General features: G+C 46.6%; 2 protein-coding genes and 1 pseudogene across 2 annotated transcripts in view; 1 reads left to right on the forward strand and 2 right to left on the reverse strand.

The window, feature by feature from the left end:
* Positions 1-351: 351 nt before the first annotated feature.
* LOC114867854 (lysosomal amino acid transporter 1 homolog) lies at positions 352-7,890 on the reverse strand (annotated as a pseudogene).
* veph1 (ventricular zone expressed PH domain-containing 1) overlaps positions 6,316-26,145 on the forward strand; it is a 33,730-nt gene continuing 13,900 nt past the window's right edge. Inside the window, exons 1-6 of the mRNA XM_029170936.2 lie at positions 6,316-6,456; positions 11,439-12,038; positions 12,118-12,336; positions 13,497-13,671; positions 24,462-24,625; positions 25,473-25,682. Of these exons, the coding sequence (XP_029026769.1) occupies positions 11,901-12,038; positions 12,118-12,336; positions 13,497-13,671; positions 24,462-24,625; positions 25,473-25,682 (906 nt within the window). The 5' untranslated portion in view covers positions 6,316-6,456; positions 11,439-11,900. The remainder of the gene's footprint in view (positions 6,457-11,438; positions 12,039-12,117; positions 12,337-13,496; positions 13,672-24,461; positions 24,626-25,472; positions 25,683-26,145) is intronic.
* On the reverse strand, positions 16,122-20,424 carry ptx3a (pentraxin 3, long a). The gene is made up of 4 exons (XM_029170937.2): positions 20,031-20,424; positions 19,173-19,332; positions 18,645-19,087; positions 16,122-17,722 (listed from the first exon to the last, which is right to left on the reverse strand). Exons 1-4 carry the CDS (start codon positions 20,167-20,169, stop codon positions 17,088-17,090), a joined length of 1,377 nt encoding a protein of 458 aa, XP_029026770.1. The 5' UTR covers positions 20,170-20,424; the 3' UTR covers positions 16,122-17,087.

Here is a 26,145-nt window from a genome sequence, read left to right on the forward strand (position 1 = left end):
AGGAGTCTTCCTAGTTGGTCACCAGGAGATCCATCAAGCAGGAGGAGACTCAAAAGTTTGAGATTTGTAGTTTTCCACTACACAAAACTCGGTGAAGTCCCAGGATCTGATCTGAGCTACTAAATATTAAGTTATGTCCCACAATAGCGTTTGACTCCCACTGATGTGATCCCAGGACCCAGAGTTACGTCAATGACTATAATCTAATAACAAGGCTATAAGTCGTATTTTATCTGCACACGTGTGTACGTCAACATGTAAAGATCAATATACTTAAAGTAAATAATAATTTTGTTAACAAGTTGACAAAATAAGTGTATTTACTTGAACTCAAGTATCTATACTAGTATGCATGTTTTCTGGCAAATTTTATTTCTACAAAAAATTAAACAAAACTGATATTGTATGGACAAACATTTCTTCTAAACATTAAGTTATGTTCAATCCAAAATACTTTCTGGCACCTCAGATTTATTATGTTGAAGCCCAAGATCATGTTCTTATTTCAGTAGAACTAGAAACGTCCTCATTTTAAACATGATGTGTCTGACAATGAGACATCTGTGATCCACACCTAAGGAAAAAAAAACCTGCCTTACAAGCTTCTCTGCTCACTGAGAAATGAATCAATCAGTAGGAGGGTAAGCTCACCTTTCCATGTACAAAGAACAATGATGGTGCAATGACAGTGCAATAATGTCACAAAGGTTTAACACGTCCATGCACACAAGTGCGTCCATGCAGCCATTTAACTGACTAATTTTTCATAACTGTTTCAAGTTTTTCCAAGGTTTAAGATCTGACAGGCTGCATGAGGTCAACCTTCACCTGGAGTTGCGGCCAAGGATGTTTGATGATGAAAATTTGTTTGGACCCCTCATGATGAAGGCAAACAAAAGGTCTGTAGCATGAAACTAAAGGTGAGAGGGTTTAACCATCTCCAAACGCACGTGAAACCTCAGCCAATGTAGAGGGAAATTATGAGAAATTATTATAATATTCATTAACCACAAGTGAAGTTTCTGTTTATTTTGCTTTTGTGTACTTGCTGTACACTTTAAACAAACAGCGTAAGAAGATTTAAGGGGTAATATCAGATTAGTGGCTTCAATAAATTCCTATAAGAAACCATAACAACCAGAGGGTTCCACTAAGACTGTTAGCTTGTTCTGTCAGTTCTATGAGCTATATAACTAAAATAATAATAATAGAATTTAAATTTTCAACTGGATATTTCATTAAGTTGTTAGAACAAACCCCAGTGTTGTATACAGCTAATTGTGTGCATGCTGTTGCATGAGGTAGAGTAATTTTCTATCAATACAGTACTTTAGTTGTGTACATAAGTTTAAAAATGACAGTACCAAAACTAACAAACGTCCCAATGTGCTTTGGGTTTTACCAAAACCTGTAAAAATTACTGTAAGCACGTCAGTAGGACTACTCACCAATAAATACACATCTGATAGCAGAGATTGCAGCAGATCAAGAGAGCAAGCAACAGCATGTTTTAGTGCTTTTTACAAACTAAACAGTGGATAAAACATACTGACATCAAATAATATATTTTTAAAAATAATTTAGTTGTACTCTCTTTTACAGGGCATCTACAATAGGACTGTTCTTAGATTGTAATAGGCACACGTTTTTCTCCAGTGGAGAACAGAACATGGAGCATGAACGCAATAAAGTAGCATTTCCCTTGAAACAGAAATTATTGCATTACATGGAAACTGAAACCCAGAGAGACAGTCACTTCCTCATACTGTACATTTCATGTATTTCAAACTAGTCTTGTGTTTCCTTGAGAAAACATTTGACCAAAATATCTTTCCTCTTTCCTTATTATTATTTCCTTATTTCCTTCCTTGCTGTCACACTTTGTTTTATAGCACTCTTAAATATTATTTTTCTCCAACTTGCAGTATATCAAATGTGTATGATAAAAACAACGGGCACTTTGTTGCCCCATGAAGATTGTGTTTGTAAAGTCGCGTGCATGAAGCTTTCCTCCTTCCTCATATGGGTGTGTTTGGTCTCCAATGGCAAATAAAAAGACAGTTTTTCTATTCAATGAAAAACAAAGAGGAAAAGAGTTCCCTCTGGAAGAGTTAATCAAAAATGACAGTGATCATAACCAAAAGACTCAAGTGGTGCTGCGAGGCCTGTCTGAAGACACATATTGTTCTTCTTCTGATTTGTTAGTACTACAACAAAAAGACAAGCTCATTTTTGTTCTTTAATACAGGAGAAGCTGCAAACGTGTTCTTGTTCCATGGGCTTGCCTGTTGTTTTCAAAGTGCTTCTGTAACGTCTTAAATTATAAAAGCACATAATCCCAGAAGGACAAAAGTCAAACTTGACAAAGCAGATTGTTCTTGATTGGTTGACTCTATGTTGGTGTCAGTTCTGTTTGCTAGAGGACCGTCAACTCCTCTTCATCACATAGAAGGGGTTCCACCTCTGGGACTCCGAGCAAGGTTCTGCTTTTATTACAGTTGTTCTTCCTGTACATGATGAACTGGGCAGTCACCTGATGGCGTTAAGGCTTAAACAGAAACATGTGTTTAAAGTGTATACATTATAATCTGTCATCTACTAAAGCCACCTTCACCATGACATGAAGATTTGAGTAATATAGTATTAACAGGCAGCTATGCTTTAAAGTGTCACTTTAGGAAACATTTGACGTTCCATATGCAACAGATATGAAATGAACATCAAACATGATGATTGATGATGATGATTTTTAAATAGATTAAACGGTCCCATATATCGTTTAGGGTAAGCACTGGCTCTGTGACAATGCACGTCATAAATACTCGTGAAAACTTGTGTTTGCAGTTTCAGTAGGAGGGGAAATTCCCTTTTGCAAGCACAAAAACAATGACGACACAATGACAGAGCAAAAATGTCACAAAACACGTTAACACCTAACACCTGAGGTTAAAGTTTATGTGACTGACTGATCTATTTTACTATTTTAGGGACAATTTATTCTTTGTGCAGTAAACACTTTCAGGGTTTCACATGCAGGTATTAAGTATAAGATTTGACAAAAAGTATGTGGCCAGGTACCTGGAATTGTTATTTAAAGGATACAAAGAAATCAAGTATTAGAACTCCCAGACTCCCAATGAGCCAGGCCAGATTGTTTGATGATAAAAGTCCGTTTGGAACCCCTCAGTGCAGGCAGGACCACCATGCAGCTCAATCCATATGTCCCGTTACCCATCATGGCCAAGGCAAACAGCATGTAAGAGGTGCCCTCTGTGGACTGACGCTGAAACTAAAAGTGAAATTTAATGTTTAATGTCTAGTTTCTATTTTTAATTCAGAAACACACAAACACTGTCTCCCACTGTCACAAACACAAATATGTGGATGACAGATAACATGGAAATTAACCTTAAACCTCAACTGACTCAGCACATTCTGGTACTTACATTTTTATAAAGCTGAGGGAAACGGGAGATGAGGTAGAAGACAGATGCCAGGTATCCAACACTAGCCAGAGACTTCCACTGATTTAGAGGTTGTTGGACTCTAGAGAAAAAAAGTATCTGTTCAATGAGAATCACATCGATGCAAATGTATGTATTTCTCTACACACAGCTCACCAACCTGAGTGTCTAGGGTTCCACTGTCATCGATAATCAGTTTGGGTAAAGCCAAGAGGATTAATGTGGCAGAACCACACCACATGAAACACAGCCACTTCAATACAGGGTTCTCTACAGGACATCAAACAAGAACTGAGCAACAACAAGCAAACACACAAACATTCAACAAACAAGATTGTCCACCTTCCTGTATTAGATGGCATTTAATTAGTGCAAGTAAAATCTGCATTGCAGTTAGATGCTTTTAAAAATATGATCAAGTACTGAATCTAAAGAAATGAGACGTGTGTACTGTAATAAACGTGCACTGCATATCAGTAAAACCTGAAACAGAGAAATGCACCAATGATGATGACCAATGATCCATTGGGATCTAATTCATCTATGAACATAGGGATGTTGTAAATATGCCTGCCTACTTCTGCTGGAGCTGTTCTTTATCTTGTAGTAGAGAAACTGGGAGATGAGGATCAGTCTGTGAAGATGTAGAACACCACGGCCACTATCTGAGAGAGAGAGAAGGAGAGAGGAGAGAGAAGAGAGAGGAGAGAGAGAGATAGAGAGAGAGAGAGAGAGAGAGAGAGAGAGAGAAGAGAGAGAGAGAGAGAGAGAGAGGAGAGAGGAGAGAGAGAGAGAGAGAAGAGAGAAGGAGAAGAGAGAGAAAGAGAGGAGAAAGAGAGAGAGAGAGAGAGAGATATACAGGGGGGAAAAAAAATTATGTGACAGGTGAGTATTGTGTCCACAGGGCTTATGCTCTATGTCACTAATCACTAGGTCATGTCGTCAACTATATACTTGAATACATTTTTGAGATGCCTGTACTTTTTCTTGAAAAAGTCCCTTTTCCATAGCTTTACATTTACCTCACTCCATTGCAGAAGGAAATACTGTTTTGCAATGTACTACATTTTATTAGGCTTTAGTTACTGTAGTAGTTGATTTAAAGATACTGTATGGACTCTCTATGGAAATTCAATAACTGATGTATCACTATGTACTAGTTTCCTAGTGCAGCTCACCAGTGAACCTTAGGTATTTGCTTATCATGTCCCTTACATGTCAACACGACTTGCGTCACCACAGTTGACAGGCAACATTTTTCACAGAACACAGTAAAAACCACTAACAGCTGTGGATGTGTTTACCTGAATGGGCAGCTGGTTGGTGAGGTAGCACCCTGCAAAGTTGGTCAAGTCTCCACTGAAGAGGAAGCAGAGGAACCCAAAAGACATGGCCTCCTCCACTCTACCATTACGATAGGCTTCATATACCTGCCTAGACAGAGAGAGAGAGAGGTGAAGAGAGAGAGGGGGGGTGAATATTGGTGATACTTATAGGCAACATGGTAAACATCACAATCACTGCTGCTTACGGCAAAGTGGACAGCAGAAAGCAGAACATGGATATGAGCCCGATCACCACGCTGCAGTACTCCCACACGTTGTCCACACACTCGTCCAGCAGGTAAAGGATCCACGGCGTCCCGTTAACACATAGGGGCGCTGGGGCGGTCCGGTTAACGGCTGCCACGTCCACAGTGCTTCGGGGAAAGCGGGCTGTGGCCATGGGAAGAGACTGCCTCTGCCCTGGAGTCCGCTGTGCTGCTTCTAGCGCTGCCTCCAAGTTAGCGTGTCTGTTATGAGGAACCGGTGTTAATAAATCAGCGCACCGTTATGGAAATCACTGTGTTATCCGTATGTATGCGACACTATCTCGGCTAATTAGCATAATCAAGGACAACTGTCATTGATTAGTTTGCCTGAGTTGATGAAGAGGTGCTAACAAAGATGGCTAAAATATGGCTAGCTGGCGTCTCACCTGACCAAACGCTCCAAGGCAGACGCTCCGTTGCTCAGTCTCAACTTTTCCCACACGCTACACCGTAATATAAGCGACGTGAACCTATATGTTACAAATTAGCTCCATGTTTTACCATCCATCTTCGGCCATCCTCAAACGTTAAGATTTCCGGAATAGTATTTTAGGGCTCTTAGAGATTTTTCAAAATATTATTGCGAACCTGGCATACTGACTAACAAATAGGTAACACAGTGCGTGAGCATGTAACATTTTTAGTATGTAATAATGCTAACAACATACTGTATCTTAATATGATGTATTGTATAGACTAAGTATAGCGGTAGTGGACTGACACGTGGACACTGGGCTTTTATTTTGAATTCAATCTACGCGTACGGAAGACACCGGAAGTGACAGATGTTTTTTTTTTACTTTACTTCCGACAAACACTTTGGAAACGCCACCAGCTACTGCCCTCATTTCATGGGCATCAGTGACATGGACAGATGACTGGATGAATAAAACAGAATTTTGCCAATAAGCATTGTACCACAAGCTACTATAATGTCATCATCTTGTTGGTTCTTGGTATACTTTACTTTTTTGATTTGTGTAAAAAATGTAAAAAAAAATAATAAAAATGGTTCGCATCATACTTCATCGTCAACAGGAACTGTAAGTTGCAACTGAGCTGGCATATTTCATTTTAGGACTGTGTCTGACCTGGGATACATTTGGAAGAAACCTGGTTTGGTTGGACAATATTAATTTGTGAATTAATATTGTTCACGCCGTTTTGCTCCTTCTCTTTACAACCACCTGTTGCACCGCACCTTTTTGTACCGCACGATGGCGCTCTCCCCAACAGTGAACGAATGGATGTCAGCCTTGCACTCTGTGTGTGTGTGTGTGGGGGGGGACTTGTAGCTGTGCACGGGTCATTTGTGGAGCTGTGCGCCGCTGTGGGCCAGCGTTTAACGGAGCGACGTCGCCGCGCTCGGCGTCTACGCGTCCTGGTCCCCGCACGGAGCAGGTAAGCTGCTCGCAGGAGTCCGGTCCGTGTCGGGTGCGGGTGCGGGTGCGGGTTTGCTCGTTCCGCGTCGCTCTGTCATTAGGGGCGATACGCGTTGCCGGGGGGATCGCAGGAATGCCGCTCACATCTATGGATGTCGGGAGGGAAAGTTGACGGGATGCGGCGGAAACCGTGGCGGAGGAGCTGATGTGTCGCGGCTTTTTTTTTTATAGTTATGCAATAAAAACCACACATCGCAGGTGGATTGGAGAGGCGTTATCGTGCGCTTTGCCCGTTAACCCTGACGGTATCCTAGTGTTCAGCTGTATAAAAATGAAAAGTTCACCAGCGAAGGTCCGATCGTGGCGTGCGATCCCCCGGATTCACCGCGGCGTCCCAGAACACTCCACTCACACTTGCTTCACTTTCGCTCCTCTCCGCCTGTCACTCCCACATTCTCAGTGATTCGGTGGAAATGCGGTGGAATGTGTGCTGGGACCTTCAAAGGCGTTCGGCGCGTGCATTTCTGCCCATTTCGTGCTACGTCCAAGTGGACACACTGTGCTGCTCCACCTCAGATAGGGGGAGGGCGACTCCTCAAGGTCACACACTTGATAGATAGAGGAGAGGGCATTATAGTCATCATCAGCTGCTAATATTTCTATGCATTATTCATTTTCTCACCTGCATGTATGATGAAGTAGGGTCTGTTTCAGTGGCAGCTTGTAGTCCATTTATCCATTCATTTCCAATCCCTGCCATTCCATTATGTTGACATATAAGCTCACGGGGCGCGACAGATAAATGCACACACTCCTGCCCATAATCATTAATGTGCTTCTTCTCAGACTGTAAAGACCTGCACTTAACACCATTGTGTCTGAGCGTGTCATTTGGGCCATACGTCAGGCACTTTACACAGAGATTCAAGGCTCTAATTTGATTTATCATGTGAGGCAGCTCCTTAAAGCTGCATATGTTGTCCTGGAACAGGACACATCAGTATTGCAGGGTTTGTGCAAAGCCCTGTCGGTGGCATCTTTGCATGTCATTGTAATGATGACAGTCTGTTACCAAGAATAGAAAACTGGATGTTTTTTTTTTTTTTTTTTTTAACAGTGAGCGTGTTTCATGAAGTGAAAGCTGGGATTCATTGCTGGTGTCTTCTATTCAGTTTACTTTCTCAGGAAACAGGGAAATCTAGGTAACGTGGCGGATGCAGGGCTCGAAGAGACTGCTAAACTTAGAAACCCATTAAACATGAATTGAGGATGTTTGGAAGTAGCTCGTGATTAGGAATGAGGTCCTAATATTTTGCGCTGTGAACGTATTCCTTCAAAGCTTTGCTCCTGGGTCGGACTCAGGCGCTGGAACCGGAACGTGCTTCCGTTCCATTCAGTCCCAGGATCAGGGCTGCGGAAGGCAGCGGGGAGTGATGAATAATGAATAGTTAAGAAAATGTGCACGGGTTTTAGTTGGCTGATGGGACAGTAATACACTATTCCAAGCAGCCAGGGTTCTCACACCGTGCAGCAGAAGCTCCCCCTCAACACTTTGGACTGAATTCACTGCCAGTTGGCACATTGAAATGAGGCTCTGACGCACATATGCTGCAGCATAAAACCAACATGTGATGAAGTCAGTTCAAATCGATCCATTGTTTCAAATGAAACCTCATTTTTATTATAATGTGTCTGATGAGATCATACTTTTTCTATAATGTTTGTGAAACTGTAATATTCTAATAATAACATAATAACCCCTCTCGTCAGGCCACTATGGCCCCTCTCGTGCACTCCCAGCCGCCCCCCACCCCCCCCCCCCCCCGACGTCCCCTATCTGCCACTGGCTTTTACAGTAGCGGTCTTCCACAGCGGCTGTCATTCTGTAATTCCCAATTGTTCCTCTACAGCTGCATAACTGCGGAGCATAAATAATGGAGAACCTTTCTCTCGCTGCAACGTACACACAGAACGCAGCGCAATGTGTTCATATAATAAACCTTGGGGGTCCCTCTTTTAAGTTTTACAGGGGGGGCTCTGAGGCAGCGTGCGCCAGTTTCCAAACAAGCCTTCAGAGAGTCTCTTCTTTGTGACTTATTCAGCTTATTTATTCATGAAATTCATGGCATTGGTTATATAACCATTCGGCCCAGGGAATAAGTGCTCACGATTTATGGGTTTAACTTAACTTTAAACACGCCGTTAATATGGACAGTATGTTTCTGCTCTGAGGAAGATATTTAAAGTCTAATACCTCAAGTCACATTTGATTTGTTACCATTTATTTGTGCTGAAATGTGGGAGAAGGTTCCGTGTCAAACCGCGGTTAGAGTTGGACCATCCTCCTGATCCACTGCCAACTAAGAGTGTTGTTTTAAAAGTTTTTTCACTGCATGATTTCTGGTGAGTGTCAGAAATGGACATTGCAAAACTGACAAAAGCTCAAACTGCATTCAGTGCAGTGTAGAATCTTGCATTTGTTTGGGCTAATGGTGGGAATAAGAAGCTTGAGGTTCACTTCACTTTGAAAAGCAGCGTCCCAGCAGGGACCAGGCCTTTAGAGCGGCCTCTCCTTCCGCCCTTTTCCCCATTTCTTCAATCCACACAATATTCATGTGGACAAATAAAGACAGACGTATAAAAAAAAGGAACACCCACATATCAACTGAACTGCACGAAGTGAAAGATGATTTATAGATTGACAAATGAGAAGTGTGATTGAAGATATTCAATGACAAAGAAGGGAAAAAAGAGCCTTTTCCACATGCAGCGCTTTTCTTCTGCGGTCCCATCTGTCTCCTCATCCTCTCTACCAGCTTCCTTCTTAAGAATCGGAGCGCGTGAGTGTGTGCGGCTTGTGAGTGAGTCTTGCAGGCCGAGCAGGTGCACATTACACAGAAGGACAGGTCCGACTGAGCTGGGAGAGAGGGAGACGGGGTGAGGGAGGGGAGGCCTGTCTTACAGGTCATACAAAAGAGCCAGTGTTTTCTCTCTCTCTCTCTCTGAGTGAAGACAGTAGAGGCAGCGGCGGAGCAGAAAGAGAGGGGCCCTTCCTTCACTTTGTGCCGACAACCCCCCACACCCGCTCCCCGGCCCCCCAGCACGCACACCCCCCCACCCCCTCACCCCTCACAGCTCTCCTGCAACATGGGGTTGCCACAACTGAGCTCACCCAGAGGAATCTGTATGAGAGTCACCGCGCGGTTAAAAAGAAATGGGAAAAACAACACAGCTCCCAACAAGCGGTCGCACCGCTGCCAACGCACGCAGGTGAAACCGAGCTGGAAGTCCGTCCCCGTCCGCTGTGTGTGTGTGTGTGTTTAAAGGCTGCATTCCTGAGTCTGCTGAGCCGTAGCCGGGCGATTAATAGTAACTAGCTGGTTGTTTAGGAACTAATATTACACACACACACACACACACACACACACACACACACACACACACACACACACACACACACACTCAGGTGGACTGTGACAGGAGTAATGCCAGGGAAAGTTAAAATACAACTGTAGTAATGAGAGAACAAATGGTGCGTGTGTGTGTGTGTGTGTGTGTGTGTGTGTGTGTGTGTGTGTGTGTGTGTGTGTGTGTGTGTGTGTGTGTGTGTGTGTGTGTGTGTGTGTGTGGACCATTCAGGTGAAATAATGGAGGCTCACTGTGTGAGTTGTCTGCAGGTTAAACAGTGAATTCAGGGCAGAGGAACATTATCTGCGGTTCTGTGTCTGTTTGTGTGTCTCTTTCCTGCATCTTGACTGGATGTGTTTCTCTTCTCTGTTTGTTGTCTCTCTGATCCTTCTTCTGAGGTCTTATCTTGTCCCTTCTGGCCCTCACACTCCTCTTTTTTCATTGTCTATTTTGTGCCATTTGCCAAAATGGAAGAGGGCTGTTACAGTATACATACAGACAAAATGTAGAATTTAGCTATTCATACAACTGACCTATTAGCATTAATTTTTAAAGATTTAGGCAGTACAAATGTCTATATGTGTATAAAATATAAAGCTGCAGCTACTGTATGTGCATAAATAGCTCTGATTGTTGCTCTAAACAGTGAGAATAATGTCTGTGTGTGTGTGTGTGTGTGTGTGTGTGTGTGTGTGTGTGTGTGTGTGTGTGTGTGTGTGTGTGTGTGTGTGTGTGTGTGTGTGTGTGTGTGACAGATAAATCTCTTTGCTCTGGTTATGGCTGTTTTGTTGTTGCGGTTCCAGAGTCCTGGCTTGGACCTCTGAGGATTCCTCATGCGGTATCCCGGCAATGGGCAGGTTTCCACTGGCTTGGCGAGACAGATAACGCTCTCCCAGTACTTCGCTTTGTGATTTCCTGTGGTGTAACTTGGGTCCGGTCCAGTTTGAATGTTCCTAAAAGGGGCGTGAGAGCAAGGTTACGTCAGATTGGTGACGGGAGCAATCGCAGATGCATCACCTGAAGGGAGGCAGAGTCTTCATGATGGGCTTCACACTGTAGAGACCCACTGGGACGCTGGGATGGAGGAGTCACGTGACGCGTAGCGTTGCCATTTTAATGTTTGGCTGAGACAGCGATAAAAGCAGGTGAATGGTTAACAGCGTTCACTAGAAATTCCACCGCTCCATTCATAAGAAAATGTCTTTGTGTTGCATTTACTCCTGCTAAGAATGTGAGCGATAATCACAGAGAAGCTTAGATGAAGTGAAATAGTAAATATTTTTTTATATTCACTACTGTCAAAAAATAAAAAAATAAAACTGAACATCAAACGTCAAACATTCGCATGATTGCATGTGTTTGTGTTACTATGCATAGTTTTCACATCACATATTAACTCCCTCTGCAGCTGTAGACGGGTTGAGAGAGGCAGGTGGTGGTTTGGAGTGAGCTCTTTTCCTGTTCCAGTCTGTATGTTAACGACCAAAGTGACTGAATGAACGCCTCATGTATTTTTTGAGCAAATTCAAGTTTATTTAAATAAATAATCTCTTCTCCTGTAATCTTCCTGTCGTTCCGTCCTCTCTCCTTCAGGACTCTGCTGTGCGACTTCATTCCCTGGAATATGCCTTGTCTCCATGGTAACAGGCCACAGGCAGACTCAGAAAAGCACTGGACCAAACTGGTCCCACTCCGGCCCAACTTACCCGATCCTGGACCGCGCCAGAAAGGATTTTCCATCTAATCCACTCTAATTATAGTTACAGTAGTGGTGATTGTTCTCATTATTACTCAAAGTTAAAACATTAGGATAAGATAATGTCTGGAAACGATGCTTCTACTGTAAGCTAATGCTCCCTTTTTAACGTTTTGGGATCAGTATGTACTCTGTAAATCTCCTAAAGCCAAAAAGAAAGAACCATTGATTCAACCAGTTGATCCAATTGATTAATTCCCTTGATCAATATGTCACGGAAAAATTCCTGGCCAAAGAATCCTAAAGTTGGACGCACCTGTCCCAGATTGGTGTAAAAGCAGGCTGAAACCAGAACCAGGATGCACCAGCTCTTCAGCCAGGTGCTGGGCCAGCGGGACCTGTCCAGAGCAGGGGACCTGTTCTCCCTGGAGGACGCAGAGATAGAAGACTGTCTCTCTCAGGCGCTGGACCGCATCAAGGCCATTTCCTGCTCACCGGTATCTCATACAAAATATACTCAGCAAATGGATGATCAGTATTATGACAAACCTGGTAATTCCGCCTCGTGGCCTCCAGGACTACCTGACCAACGACAACGACCAGGCGGTGGTGGAGATCTGCATAACGCGCGTCACCACCGCCATACGGGAGACGGGCTCCATCGAGCGGCACAGCACGGCGCTGGTGGGGCTGTGGGAGTCGTGCCTGGAGCACAAGCTCACGCCGCAGGGCGAGAGCACGGAGGACACGCCGCACGCCAAGATCGCCTCCGACATCACCAGCTGCATCCTGCAGGTACGAACGTGCTTGTAGCAGGAGGAAGTGCGTGCGAACATCCCGGACAAGCAGCGCATTAAGAAACATGCCCAGAACGGGGTTTTGCCTTGGCCAGCGAATACATTATTGCAATCACTGCTAAAGAGGCTTCAAAATGTAAATCTAAATCTCTCCCACATTCCACCGCAGGCCAACGGAGAGACTTGAAAGTAGAGGGTCTCTCTCTCTCTCTCCCTGCTTGCTGTGGGGATGGGAATGTGCTTAATACCCTGGTAATGAGGCAGATTTGTGGGGAAAGGCAGACACATGAACACGCGAGCAGAGGTGAGACTAAAAGCTGTGACAGCCCCCCCCCCCGACTGCAGCGACCATGTGTGGAGCACGTCCCCCCCGGCTCCATTTCGTCGCTGCGTCTGCTTGCTGAAGCCTACTTATTCCTGGCCTCGCTCGCTCCCGCTGCCCCCCGACGACCTTCGCGTGCCTCATCTCCCCCTCGTCTCCGTGTTTGACTCGTCCCGAAACTTCGGGCGCTCCTGCTCAAACGCACACAGGCTAAGATCTGTGGCATATGATTTTGAAGAGACCAATAAGCTGACCTCACTGACACCATGTGGCAGAATAAAGGTACGACAGAGAGAGAGAGAGCGAGAGAGAGAGGGAGAGAGAGAGAGAGTTTCTCAAACATCCAGCCATTCAGCAGGAAACATCCAGTTAATGAGTCACGGTCCTGTCCGTGCTTCTCTGTCTCTGCCTCTCTCTCTCACACTCACTGCCTCCTGCAGACGTCCACGCAGACCTAGGCTCTGTGTGTCCAGGTGAGGGTGCTAGTGTATTTGTATTGTTTCCCCTCCGCTCTTTGTTCAACCCTCTGCGTTCGCATCCTCCAGCGCATCCGTCACAAACCAGGGCTCGTTGAAATATTGGACGAACGTGCTCCTCCAGCTGCTTGGGTTTGATAAAATGTCATGCATTGTTTACTCTTAGTAGGAATAAATTAGTGCACTGAGGCTTAAAGACACTTACGGCTGCATTTGTGCTATTCTGAGAATAAAAATGCTTGTTGTCCAATGAAGAGCTATGGTCCAAACACTTGCTTTGCTTTGGCAGTACGACAACATCCAGATGTTGCCGCTCCACGTTTCATCCCCACGTTCCCCCCTTCGTTTTTTTTCCCGCAGAACTACAGCTGTCCGTCAGTCATGGTGCTGGCGGTGCCGGTGGCGGTGCGCTTCCTTCAGAGGGGGAATCGCGAGCTGAGCAGGAACATGTCCAGCTACCTCTCCCTGGCCGCCATCGCCGAGGCCGACCTGCTGGCTGAGCACACGGAGGCCATAACCCTCAGCGTGCTGGGAGGTAGGGAGCTCATGCAAAACCCGATGCAAAGTGATACACGCGCCTGCACACACAGTCTGACCGGGCGCGCACGAGAACCGCAGATGTAATGAACGACAGCGTGCACGCGCGGGCCCGGCGCTAATCACACGCAGAGGCACATGAAACAGCTTGGCTCTCATTTTACCAGTGAAGCGGGGCCAAGTGTTTGGGGCTCCGCGCATCAGATCGCCGGAAGGCACTTTACACCTCTGCGCCATAAAGCTGCGGGTGAAAGTTGAGACGCCGAACGGTTCCTTCCCGCGGGGGAAACAGGAGCGAGGTGTTTTCTTTGCGATCAGAGAAGTATGGGTGTAAAATAGATCTCATTACTGCGTTAACAGCTTCTCTCTGTCTCTAAAGAGTAGTGTTCAAATGAGTCTGTGAATCATGCACACTAGTTTATATCACACATATTATCTACACACTGTTTAAATGCATTTGTGGGCAGCTGTGTTTCAGAAGGGGTTGAAGCACAAGTCATTGAGGCCTAGGTTGCTCTGACAACACTGGTCAGTGAACGTATGTGCTTGAATGAGAAGCAGCTTTGAGTGGATAAACTGTAGAAAAGCGCTATATAAGTGCAAACCATTTGCTTCTTATTGCTTTCTTTCTGAGCGTGCTCACGTAATTGCATTGGAACTTTTCTTTTGGCTTCAAATCCAAGTCTTAGTGCAAAGAAATAAAAATAATTGCATCTTTTACACACAGATTTTTTTTCTGCCAGGTGACTTCAAAGACTTTAAACGACCTTGTACGAGCAAACCCACATACAGAACCTGCCTTTTCTAATTATTATATAGGTTTTTTTTCAATCTTTCACCAATAGCATTTGCAGTGTTGAGTACAGAAGGTCCACACAGGAAGTGTCAATGTGTCCTTTAAATGTGTTTCATTTTAAATTTATACTATTCCACATACATGGATCAGGTTCCTGAACTTTAGCCGCTCATAGGAGGTAAAGTCGTAATGTTTCAAAACACCGGGCCTGAGATTTTGTTGTAGTAGATTTATAGCCGGCCCAAAGTCATCACATAATATCACACCAGGACGCAGCTGTGGAAACTTTGCACAGCGGCGAGGTCTTGTTTGGGAATTTAGAAAGAGGCCAAAAGAAAATGTGAGAAATAAATTCAAGAACGGGGCGAGATGTGGGAGAGTTGTGCAGCAGGACGCATGCTAATGTGCACTGGAGCTGTGAGCCAGCTTGACGGGGGGGCGATGAACACACGTGCAGTTTGAAGCGGGATGAAAGCGAAGCTGCTCGGGGGCTTTTGTTACAGCGAGCTGCCATTTCTTTCCTCGGGCCGTTTTCATTAATGCAGCCTCGGCAGTTTCGTCCTTTTACCCCCCGCGGAGACTCGCCGCTGAGGCCGATCATCGCCGCTCTGATGTCTAACTTCTCTGCTCCCCCTCGACGAACCGAGCGTAAACACAACACGCGGCCGTAAACACGCGTACGCGCACGTACGTGTAGCAGCAACAGATGTCGGCCTCTCAGCGGCGCTGACGTAATGGCGCTTGTGTGATGTTGATGATGCGGATGTGATGGCTTGGTTACATGAGCTGGACGGACACATGTTTACGTTGGCCGAGGCTTTCCATATGCAGGACGTACACATTTCACACACACTGCCGTGTTTTGAGAAGATTCCTAAATTGTATCAGATGTCGATTAGTTCAGTGTGTAGTGAGTTTAATGGGACATATATATGTGTTTACCACTGCAACAGGATACAGTGTGAAGGTTTTACAGCCTGCTACAGTAACTCACAACAGGATCATTATCAGGTGACACACACACACACACACACACACACACACACACACACACACACACACACACACACACACACACACACACACACACACACACACGTGGCATTACTTTGGCCTCGTAAGTGTTTAGAGCCCCCCCTCTGAAGGTAAAACCTGATCTTAAGGTAGCACTAAAACTTGGACTGCGTCATCCGTCTTTGTCATGTGTCTCTTTGTGCGCCCCCCGCTGTGAAACACATGTCGCAGAGGGGACCTGAAGGCAAACTCGGTGGGGTGGGGGGGGTGGTGGACTTCCATTACGTAGCAGGTCAACGTTGTGGCTGCTGTTATATTTCACTAATGGGCCCATAACAGGATGTGCCACTGTAAACTGTAAGCATGTGTGAGCAGCAGAGGACCTGAATGGTACAGTACAGATGTTTCCTCAGCTTGCTGCTCTTCTGCTCTCTTGAGGTCGTTCCTCCTTCGTCATTGTTACCTTTTTAGACGCCGACCCAGTGCAGTCAGCCTCACGACGCCTGTGCTGCACAGAGTTCTGATTGTGGGAGCTGTAGGTTGAAGTTCACACCCCATTTCCTCGGGCTGAGCTGTGAGTACGTGGGAGTGGTGCCTGAGTTTAAACCACCATCACTGTGTCACTGTGCGCTGGTCACTCTGATGCAACTCGTTTTATTTATGACTCATTCTCCATTCATCCAGATGGCATTTATGTATAAAATACATTCACTTTAAACGCAAGCAACAATAACAACAAAAGCAAATTTACAGTATAGTACAAGACAACAAAAACTCGACTGTAAACTTTGTCCTCAATGTCACAAATCAAAAAACAATGTCAAAAAATATATGACTAAAATTAAATGAGAACTGAAGGATTTACAGCATATGCTTCATATTACTGTAAACAGTTTAATAAGTACAGTATAGGTTTGGAAATGGAAGTTTGTAAAATATTAATAACTTCACAGAACTTAAGAAGATGATAATAAAACAAGCTGTTAAACAGATCGACGTTAAGCTTTTTCCTAGAGGAGACAGCAGTTTTCACTAACAGGTATCACACATGACATTAATAAAACAGTTTAACCAGAATCATAGCTGTAACTAGAAGGCAAATACTCTATGTGAACACTATCAACTATAAAAAGCCAAGGAGACATGAGGCCTGGTGGCAGATGAGCTGTGTTTGTCATATCTGCAAAAATCTAGAAGAGTCTGAATATTAAAATAAAAAAATAATCAATATGCTAAAAATAAATCACACTACAACTGGGAAACAGTCGTTTGCAGCATCTCTGGCCCCTCATTCTCCTCTTCTACACGTCTGCCTGCTGATTACTCTGTTCACTGGCTCAGAACCCGTTCACCTGTTCAACAATAGACTCGTTGTCTTTCCTGGAGTCTAATTAAGTCTTTGGTTAACGCTCGCAGCACGTTTCCTGCCACAGCGCAGGCCGCCGAGGCCCCGCGTGCTGCGCTGCAGCAGTGTGTGTGTGTGTGTGTGTGTGTGTGTGTTATCGGCCGCTCCCGTCCGTTCCAGTCGAGTTCACTGCAGCGATATAGGCGATAAATGAAACAGTTCGAGTCCCCACATCTTGTAGCGAGACGGCGATTCCAACTTAGTTGACGAACTGGGCGCCTCCGTGCGGCTGCATTTCCGTCACGCCCCAGGCCACCACGTCGCCCCTCCGCTCGCACCCCCGGCCCTCCGGCAGCGCCAGCTGGGCGATCTCGGCCTCCGACAGCACCCGGTCCCACATGTTGACCCCCGTCATGGCGCCGGCGAACGCCAGCTTGGCGTCGAAGCCGCCCTCGAAGCCCGGCGCCGCGGGGCAGCAGCCGTTGCGCTCCTGCCCCAGCTGCAGGGAGCCTCCGTCGGGCAGCACGTGGCCCTCGGCGACGCCGGCCGTGGACGCCGCCTTCCTCCCGCCCGCCCACAGGGAGGCCAGGCCCCGCCCGGAGGACCAGGTCCCGCACAGGTGCAGCCACCGGCCCGGGGTGACGGCGCCGCGGGCCTCCACCAGGTGAGCCTCCCCGCCGATGGTGAAGAAGGCCGAGGTCCGGCTGAGGAGCAGCTGGATCTCGTAGGGGTTGCGGCGGTTCCCGTAGGAGAGGAGCACGGTCTTGTTGGCGGCGGCGGTCGGCCTCACCCACATGCAGACGGTGAAGGCGGAGGTGGCGAGCGGCGCGTCGGGAACGACGGCGGCGTAGATGCGGCGGGAGCGCATGGGAAACAGGAGGGCCATGTCGCAACCTGTGCAGGGATCAGTCAGTGTTAAAAGCAGTCGAGGAAGCGAGAGCTGAGGCTCAGAATCTGGGTCACGCACGGGGTCCTCGGCTCACTGTGCTCCGTGTCAGCAGGATAAAAGCTGTTTTGAAAAGGGGGATTAGATGTGGAAGTCTGGTTTGATCAGAGACGCAGGACCGGCTCATGGTCAGGTGATGAGATCATGAATCAACGTGAGCCCCAGTAACACACACACTCTTCCTTTCTGGGTTTTCTGGTTCACTGGCTCCTTCTCCTTCGCTTCAGTGTGTGTGTGTGTGTGTGTGTGTGTGTGTGTGTGTGTGTGTGTGTCTTTTGACTCAGGCCAATTCAGAGCTCTGCGTGTGGTGGATGAGCGCGTGTGTGTGCAAACAACACACAGATTCTGCTCTTCGTCCCGACGGGCATCTTTTTCTCCCTAATCCTCCGTTTCCATTGGTTCTGCTCTCTCTCTGCTTTGTCCGTCTCTCTCGTCCTCCATTTAGCATCCCAGTGTGTGTATGTGTGTGTATGTGTGTGTGTGTTTCCATCTGTTTCTACTTTCTCCTGGTCCTCCAGTGGTTAATAATTACACCTTCCTCTACGCTGAGTGTGTGTGTTGGATTTCCAGGCTGTGAAGGTGTGTGGACTCCTCAATGCCTTTAGGGTGCGATTGAATTCATTCATTCACTGAGTCATTCTTTCATGAGACCACACTGGTCTATTCTCAGTCTTAGTCATCCAGTATAAAGGTTAAACCTATTTGTCCGTGCTTTTATGTGTGTGTTTAAATAAATCCACTAGGTTAAATGGTACAGTTCTCTCTACTAACATCTCCATGTTCCTTGTTGACACCGACCATATTTGAGCTAATATTAAAGCTTAAACTCTTTTCATCACATTCAGCACAAGTGTTGGCGGGACTTTTTACCTGCAGGTAGACTCCTTTGCCTCAGTGACATCAGCGCCTGGTCCAGTCCGGTCCTCGCCTGCTGCAGCGCGTCCAGGACCCCGTCCGCCGCCGCGGCGCCGTCCCCGTGGACCTCCTGCTCCCGGTGCCCGGCAGCTCCGCTCTCCGGGAGCTCGAATCCCGTCTTCATGGCGGCTCCGGGACCGGGACCGGCCCCCGGCCCGGTTCCAGGCCCGGCGAGGCAGCCGGCCTCCAGCTTGGACAGCCTGGAGGCGTGCGTGTGCGCGGCGGAGAGGAGCTGCTGCAGCGCCGCCTCCACGCCGCCGGGACGGCCGGCGCGGGAGGCGTCGCCCGGCAGCAGGCGCTCCAGGGCGTCGCTGAGCTGGCTTTCCAGCTGCGAGGCCATCCTCCGCCCCGCGGTCTCCACGGCGACGCCGCACGAGCCGCCGTACTGGGCGACGAAGCTGCAATGAGAGCGGGTGGTGACGCGACCGCTGCAGCCGTCGTAAAAAGGCAGCGGCGGCGTCTGATTGGCTCGAGCCGGCTCACCTGAGCATCTCCCCGCGCAGCGAGCCCATCTCCACCTTGACGATGTCATCGACGTACTGAAGCAGCATGTTCTCCCTCATCTGGCTGTTTTCCAGCATCGAGAAGATCTTGTCCCATTTGTTGAGGTCCCGTGAAGGGCAGGGCGCCGGGCTCGGGGTCGCTGGAGGAAGAAGAAGAAAAGAAGAAGAAGAAGAAGAAGAAGAAGAAGAAGAAGAAGAAGAAGAAGAAGAAGAAGAGACAACGTGAATGTGTGAAAGAAGCAGACAGTTGTTTTGAAAAGCAAAATGTCCACCAGCATCTCACGACAGGAAACAAGGAGTCTTCTTCCTCCCTCCTCTTCCTCATACACCTGCACCATCATTTTTTTAGGTTCTGACCCTCGTGTTGCTTTTTTCTTTACACCCCTCAGTCTTTGGAGTCGGCCTCAGCTGCCAGGTTGTGGTCGGGTCAGGTTTTCCTGCCTGTTCACTGTCGCTGCAGCGGCTACGCCTCCGTCGAGGTTTAAACCAACAAACAAGCGCAGCGCTCACTCTGCGAGGGGCCTGGTGCACATTCTCCTCTGCTCCGCGGAGTTTACCTGCAGTCGATCATGCGCTTAAAGACTCTAACCTGCACCACCAGCCCATCAAACCTGGGTTTACTTTTCTTGGTGGTTTGACTGGGCTCCCAGTTGCTGTGAGGAGCACGTTGCACATTCATTTTCACCTATAGCCGTCAATCCAGCTGCACACAAAACCATTCCTGTACTCTGAACTCTCACACACACACACACACACACACACACACACACACACACACACACACACACACACACACACACACACACACACACACACACACACACAGTTAAACACTTACGCTCTGCTTTGTCTTCCTCAGTGATTTCATTGAAGTAGTTGTCAGCGAATTTGACCTCGATATCGTCCTCGTAGGCGAAAGCCAGACGGACGCACACCGTCAGCGCACACACTGCTCGGAGGAGCCTCCACGGAAACATGCTGCCTGTGTGTGTGGGTCTGTGAGCGTTTGTGTGCGTCTGTGTGTGTCTGTGTGGGTCTCTGTGCGTCTGTGTGTGTCTGTGTGGGTCTCTGTGTGTCTGTGTGTGTCTGTGTGCGTCTGTGTGCGTCTGTGTGTGTCTGTGTGATGGAGTCACGGCCTCCTCTGTGTCCAGCTCTGTGTTGCTGCTCTCGTGTTGCTTCTCCCCGTCTGTCCCTCGCTCTCGCTCGCTGCGGGTCCTCCACTCTCCTTTTCAACCCCTCACTCTCTCATACTGTATTTGTCCCTCCTCCTTAATGACTCCCCACCTCTCCAACTCTCTCTGCCCCCCTCCTCCTGCCCCCAACCCCCGCGTTAAATGCTGAGCAATCCTTTGGCAGGAAGGCCGGCCATGTGGAGTCACACACACACACACACACACACACACACACACACACACACACACACACACACACACACACACACACGCACGCATCATGTGATGCTGATGACTGATGACTGATCCTATCTGCCTTATGTCTGCTTCCGGTCTTGCGTTTTTCCTTGTGTTTATTTTCTAGTGATTTCTTTTGTGAAATGTGATACTTCACTTCACAACCACGTACAGGATGATGCTGTAAACCCTAAAAATAGTCTTTGACCCATATATTCATCCAAGGCTGGTCTAACAATCATCCCTAAGAGCCTGTAGCTCATACAAACAGTTACTGTTAAACACATGGAGAACCAGGAAATGCTTAATGATTTCTCCAAATTTTCGTTCTTGTGAAAGCTTTTACGTGGAACAAGTGAAGATATGTAAAAGAAGGCGGTGAGTCATGCAGCGTTGGAGGTCGCCTGCATGTGGTAATCGGATACTGTATAAGTGCAGCTCCTGTGACTCACACAGGGACGGGGAAAGATGGGAGCTAATGGGAAGGGGAGGAATCGGAGAACGTGATCCCGATTCTTACCCCATGCAGTCGAAGGGAGTTTGAATGAAACCCAGACACGGGGGTTTCTAAATGGGTTTATTGTTCTCGTGCCTCACTATTTATTTATTTATACGTCAGCCCTACCGTGTGTGTGTGTGTGTGTGTGTGTGTGTGTGTGTGTGTGTGTGTGTGTGTGTGTGTGTGTGTGTGTGTGTGTGTGTGTGTGTGGGTGTGTGTGTGCGTGTGTGTGTGTGTGTGTGTGTGTGTGTGTGTGTGTGTGTGTGGGTGTGTGTGTGTGTGTGTGTGTGTGTAAATAATCGCTTCCTCCTGGGACTTCAGGTTTTGCCCCCTTTGCTCCCTCCAGCTTTCTGTCGGCCCGTGTCTCTGTTCATTGTGTACCCACTGCAACACACACTTGTTCGCTTTCTATCAGCAAGCGGAGTTGTGTTATCTGGTTTGTTATCTTTATGACCCACACACAACTGGAGGTTATGTGTTTCATGTGTTATTTATACTTGCCTTTTCTTTAAATCTACTGTAGTCATTTCCCTGCTGCTCTCAGGTTCCTTCACATTGTTTTTTAGCTTTGGAGGTTTAATGATATAGACCTGACCTTTGGATGTGTCACCGCTGTGACGTCACTGGGGCGTTACATGCCTTAAGTGAATTCAGAGACACAATCGTTTTGATACTTGCTTGGAATTGTTGCACAACAATGAGCATGTTCACTTTCACCCCATTTTTTTACTGTCAGCAAAAAGATAAACGTGTTGAAAGACCATATAATTAAGATGCCAGCCATGCTCAGCTCAGGCTCCATTGAAAACGGTGTTGGGTCATAACTCTGAGCGAAAAACAAGCCGCAACAGTCTGATGAAAGCTTCAATTGATCACACATTGGTTTCTGGAGACTGACTGGGCTCTAATTCCTGGAAAACTGCAAAAACTGTAAAAGATTGAGACAAAACTCTGGGATTTTGCTTGCAGTCACTCAAAGCTGCATCTTCAAAGAAAGTTTAAAAAAATTATTGAGCAAAGAATTCAGTGTGAATGGCATAGAAAACCTCTGTTGAAGCATGACTCATTTATAGGGCTTCAAATGTGCTGCGTCACAATAATAAACAGTAGATTTAGAGATATTTGGTTCAAACATTCCAGCAAAGTGTGTGTGTGTGTGTGTGTGTGTGTGTGTGTGTGTGTGTGTGTGTGTGTGTGTGTGTGTGTGTGTGTGTGTGTGTGTGCGTGTGTGTGTGTGTGTGTGTGTGTGACATTGCACCACATCTGGCCTGCTGTTACTGGACAACAGCATTTTTTATAGATAAATCAATTATTTCAGGAACCATTTTGAGTCATGTCATGAAACTCTCTGCATGTCTTTTCACTTTGGAAACTGGATCCACTCCAGAGTCCTGGGCAGTCATTTTTAACGTGAACCTAAGTAACTGCAGGGGGGATTTGTTCATGTAACAAAAATGCACAGAATCCCACAGATAGTTTTTTTTTGCAGGGGGGGGGGGGGGTTGTCTCCTGTCTGTTACGTTTTCTGTTGACAACTGCTACTGGAGCTGTGTGATAAGAGTTATGAAACATCGACACGTGAAAAGAGTCCACAACCACAGAAATACATTATTTACAGTAAAACTGCAGGAGGTCAGTGATGAAATGTGTAGAAATATGAAATGTATTTATATATAACTCTATATATAACTATAAAGATGTTTAATTCAGATCCCAGGTCTGTTAATGATCCTAGGACTTTTAATATATTAGCAACAGGACAGTCAGCTGCTATAATGAAGTAGTAATGAAATTATAAAGCCCGCTGCTTTATAATTTCATTACTTTCATTTTTATTCAAAATCGCCTCTGCTGCCTCTTCACGCTCATTTAGCACATTCTGTTTTTCCTCGTGGCCTGAGTCGGAGGAGACCTTCAAAAATGTCGCCTTTGTGAGCGCACGGCCCAAAGGTCATTACAGGATGTTCCTCTGTGATTTGTAAGTCAAGAGGTTGGCTTGGGTGTATGCTGGAATGAAGGTATGAAGGTCAGATAGTTCACACACACACACACACACACACACACACACACACACACACACACACACACACACACACACACACACACACACACGCACGCACGCACGCACGCACACACACACACACACACACACACACACACACACACACACACACACACACACACACACAGAGTGTGCAGTACATTGAGGATCTGTTTATTCCGTCTCTGTTTTAACAGGTAACGTCTCTAAATCTTAACTCTTATCTCCTCCTGTCTTTTAACATTCCTCTGAACTCTCGGCTTCATGGTTATTAACAGGCCTCTCCTGCTGTCTGTGTCTCGTATCTGTCTCTTTTAACGGTGACTTGTGAAGTAAAACCTGTGATTAAAGGGGAGGAAAAGGGACAAAGAGTCAGTGACTGTCTCTAAATTGTTTCTGTCAGAACAGTAAACAGTATCGGTCCATAGTTGGTCACACATTTATGGTTACGGTGATTATTGGAATCATAAATAACTGCGCTCCATGTGTTGTTTGAATAGATGTTACATTTAGATAAATATATATATATATAAATAGATTGTTTAATTTTGAAGTTTGAACTACATCCTTAAAAAAGTTAAAGCTTACATCTAAGCTACATGTTTTTATGGCTGGCAGTTCGTGGGAGCTTCATATTTACTGTGCAGATTTTAAGGTGGTGTCATTATTCACATCTAAATGTCTGGGGAATAAATGTATTTTTCTTAAAACGCTGCGCTGCCTGCGTCGATTCATCTCTCTCTAAATCGCTCCATTTCTCTGCGTTTGTCAGAGCCACTTTCTCTTCGCTCTTATTGTTTCCATCTGTCCCGAATACTGTAAACTCAGGAAAACATTAGAATAAATCCCCAAACATTATCACCACATATATTCTGCTCATTGTCCCCACAACACATGTAACCTCAGCCTTTATTCAGATCTACTCTTATTCAGATCAATGCTCAAAGTATCTGTTGCTGTGGATTCTGAGACAAAAGCCTTTGTTTGAAATGTTGAAATGGCAGCGATGGACCCAGCGTTTCAAAACTGCAGCCTTTGTTGAGCCACAGTCTATGAATCACTTGAAGATGTTTCATACGTGAGTCAAAGGCTTTGTTGGGTAACACTGTGGGTTCTGTTCGTGCAGGTTTCACGAATGTCCTCCGAGTTCAGCCACGCGTTTTTTCCCACAGCAGCATCCCTGGCAGGATATTGACAACAAATGGCGAATGTTTGACTGGTTCTGAGTATAGTCACTAAACGTTGTTCTCTCTAAAACAACAGACTTTGACAGAATATGACACTGCATAATTCATAGTCCATTTTCCCTGTCTCTCTCAGGAAACCACATGCTGTTACGAGTGCTACCGTCAGTCTACCCCAGGCAGCCGGACACCATCCACCGTCACCTAGGCAACCTCACCGCGATGATGCTACAGCTGGAGGCCGCGGAGCAACAACACCTCATCCGACTCCTTCAAATGGTTGCCGAGCAACATCCTCTTGTGAGCGCTCCTGAAAGTTTTACATCGTCAGCTTTCCAACAAACATGCCAGTTTGTTTATTTAGGTCTTTAGATAATTGTTAGAAGAAGACATGGTGTGCCAGCAAGGCCTTGTGAGTCAAGCTTAATCACATCCTGTAATAAGCTTGTATGAAAACATCCACGGGAACATTTGTAGAAGCGAGCGAACGTCCCGGCGCGGGCTTAGTTCCCATTTCATAGCAGGAATTCCCTTAATCCTGTGGCTGCTAATGTTCAACATGAAGGAAAGTACCGCATTCCAGCGAACGGAGCACATGGTGGTGAAGCGGCGCAGCGGAGAATCAGAAGCAGCCATCTGGAGTTACTCTGCTCCACCCCCCACACTCACACGCCAAAGACTGCTGCCGTGAGCTGCACGTACCACATTCTCTGTGTGCTAATATTCACGCAGCGCTAGCAAGTTTAAACCTACTGTACCGTACGTATGCGAAGAGTTCCTCTCTGAGGAGCACAAACTGTTTGATATTAACATAATTATTCACAACACGTGACTGGTGGAGTAGCAGCAGGAGGGTTGCAATGGTGGCATTGTTAGTCCGATCCAGTGCGGCCCAGTGTGACCGGCCCAGATAATGAGCAGGAACTGTTCATCCACTCGGCTCGTCCAGGCTTTTGTTCATTATTGGCTTCTTCTTCATCTCTCTCCAAGGTCACTCCTCTCGCGTCTAGCCTTCATCATTAACGCGTGAAGCCTGTGTGGTTGTGTTGCTGCCCCAAACGTGTTGAACACAACCTTTTAATTACAATTCATAAATAGTGGTTTAACTCCCTGCCCTCTTTGCCTTTGATTCTCCTCGTCCCTGCAGATGTTGAGCCCTCAGGTGCCCGCGCTGGTCGGTTACCTAGGCAACCAGTCGCTCACGGAGGCCGTCATGGGGGCGCTGGTGGACGTCTCGCGGGCCGGCCCGTCCTCGCTGGTGAGCTTCCTGCCGGCGCTGAGGGCGGCCGGGCAGCAGTGCCCCGCTCTGCTGGGGCACGTGGCCAGAATCCACGGAGCCGTGGGCGTCATCAGCGAGGTGCAGACGCTGGAAACACACACACACAAAGAACTCATATCGTTCCGTTCGTTCGTTTTTCTACAACAAATGTCCGTAACGCTGAAACGGAGAGAGAGCTGCACGTGCACCGAGGTGATTATTGTAGTGGGCCGAGAGGAGTGGGCTGCACGCTCACATGCCCCGGTCTCTGTGGTTCTGCCAAAACACACACACACACAAACACACACACACACACACACACACACACACACACACACACCTGCTCTGATCAGAACAGTGAGGACCAGAACTTCCGTTCTGATGTCATATTTCTAAAGCAGCACCTATGTGATAACAAGTTTTGTTCTAATAGGCAACATTATGCTGAAACTCTGAACACCGGTTTGTTTTGAACTGGGCTGCATGTGTCCCGCGGGTCCCATTGTGTCAAGCCCCGGGTTAAACACTTGGCTGCCCTGCAGACTTGGCTGCTTCTTTGCCT

Source organism: Betta splendens, chromosome 13 (assembly GCF_900634795.4).
Source record: "Betta splendens chromosome 13, fBetSpl5.4, whole genome shotgun sequence".
NCBI classification, from domain to species: domain Eukaryota; kingdom Metazoa; phylum Chordata; class Actinopteri; order Anabantiformes; family Osphronemidae; genus Betta; species Betta splendens.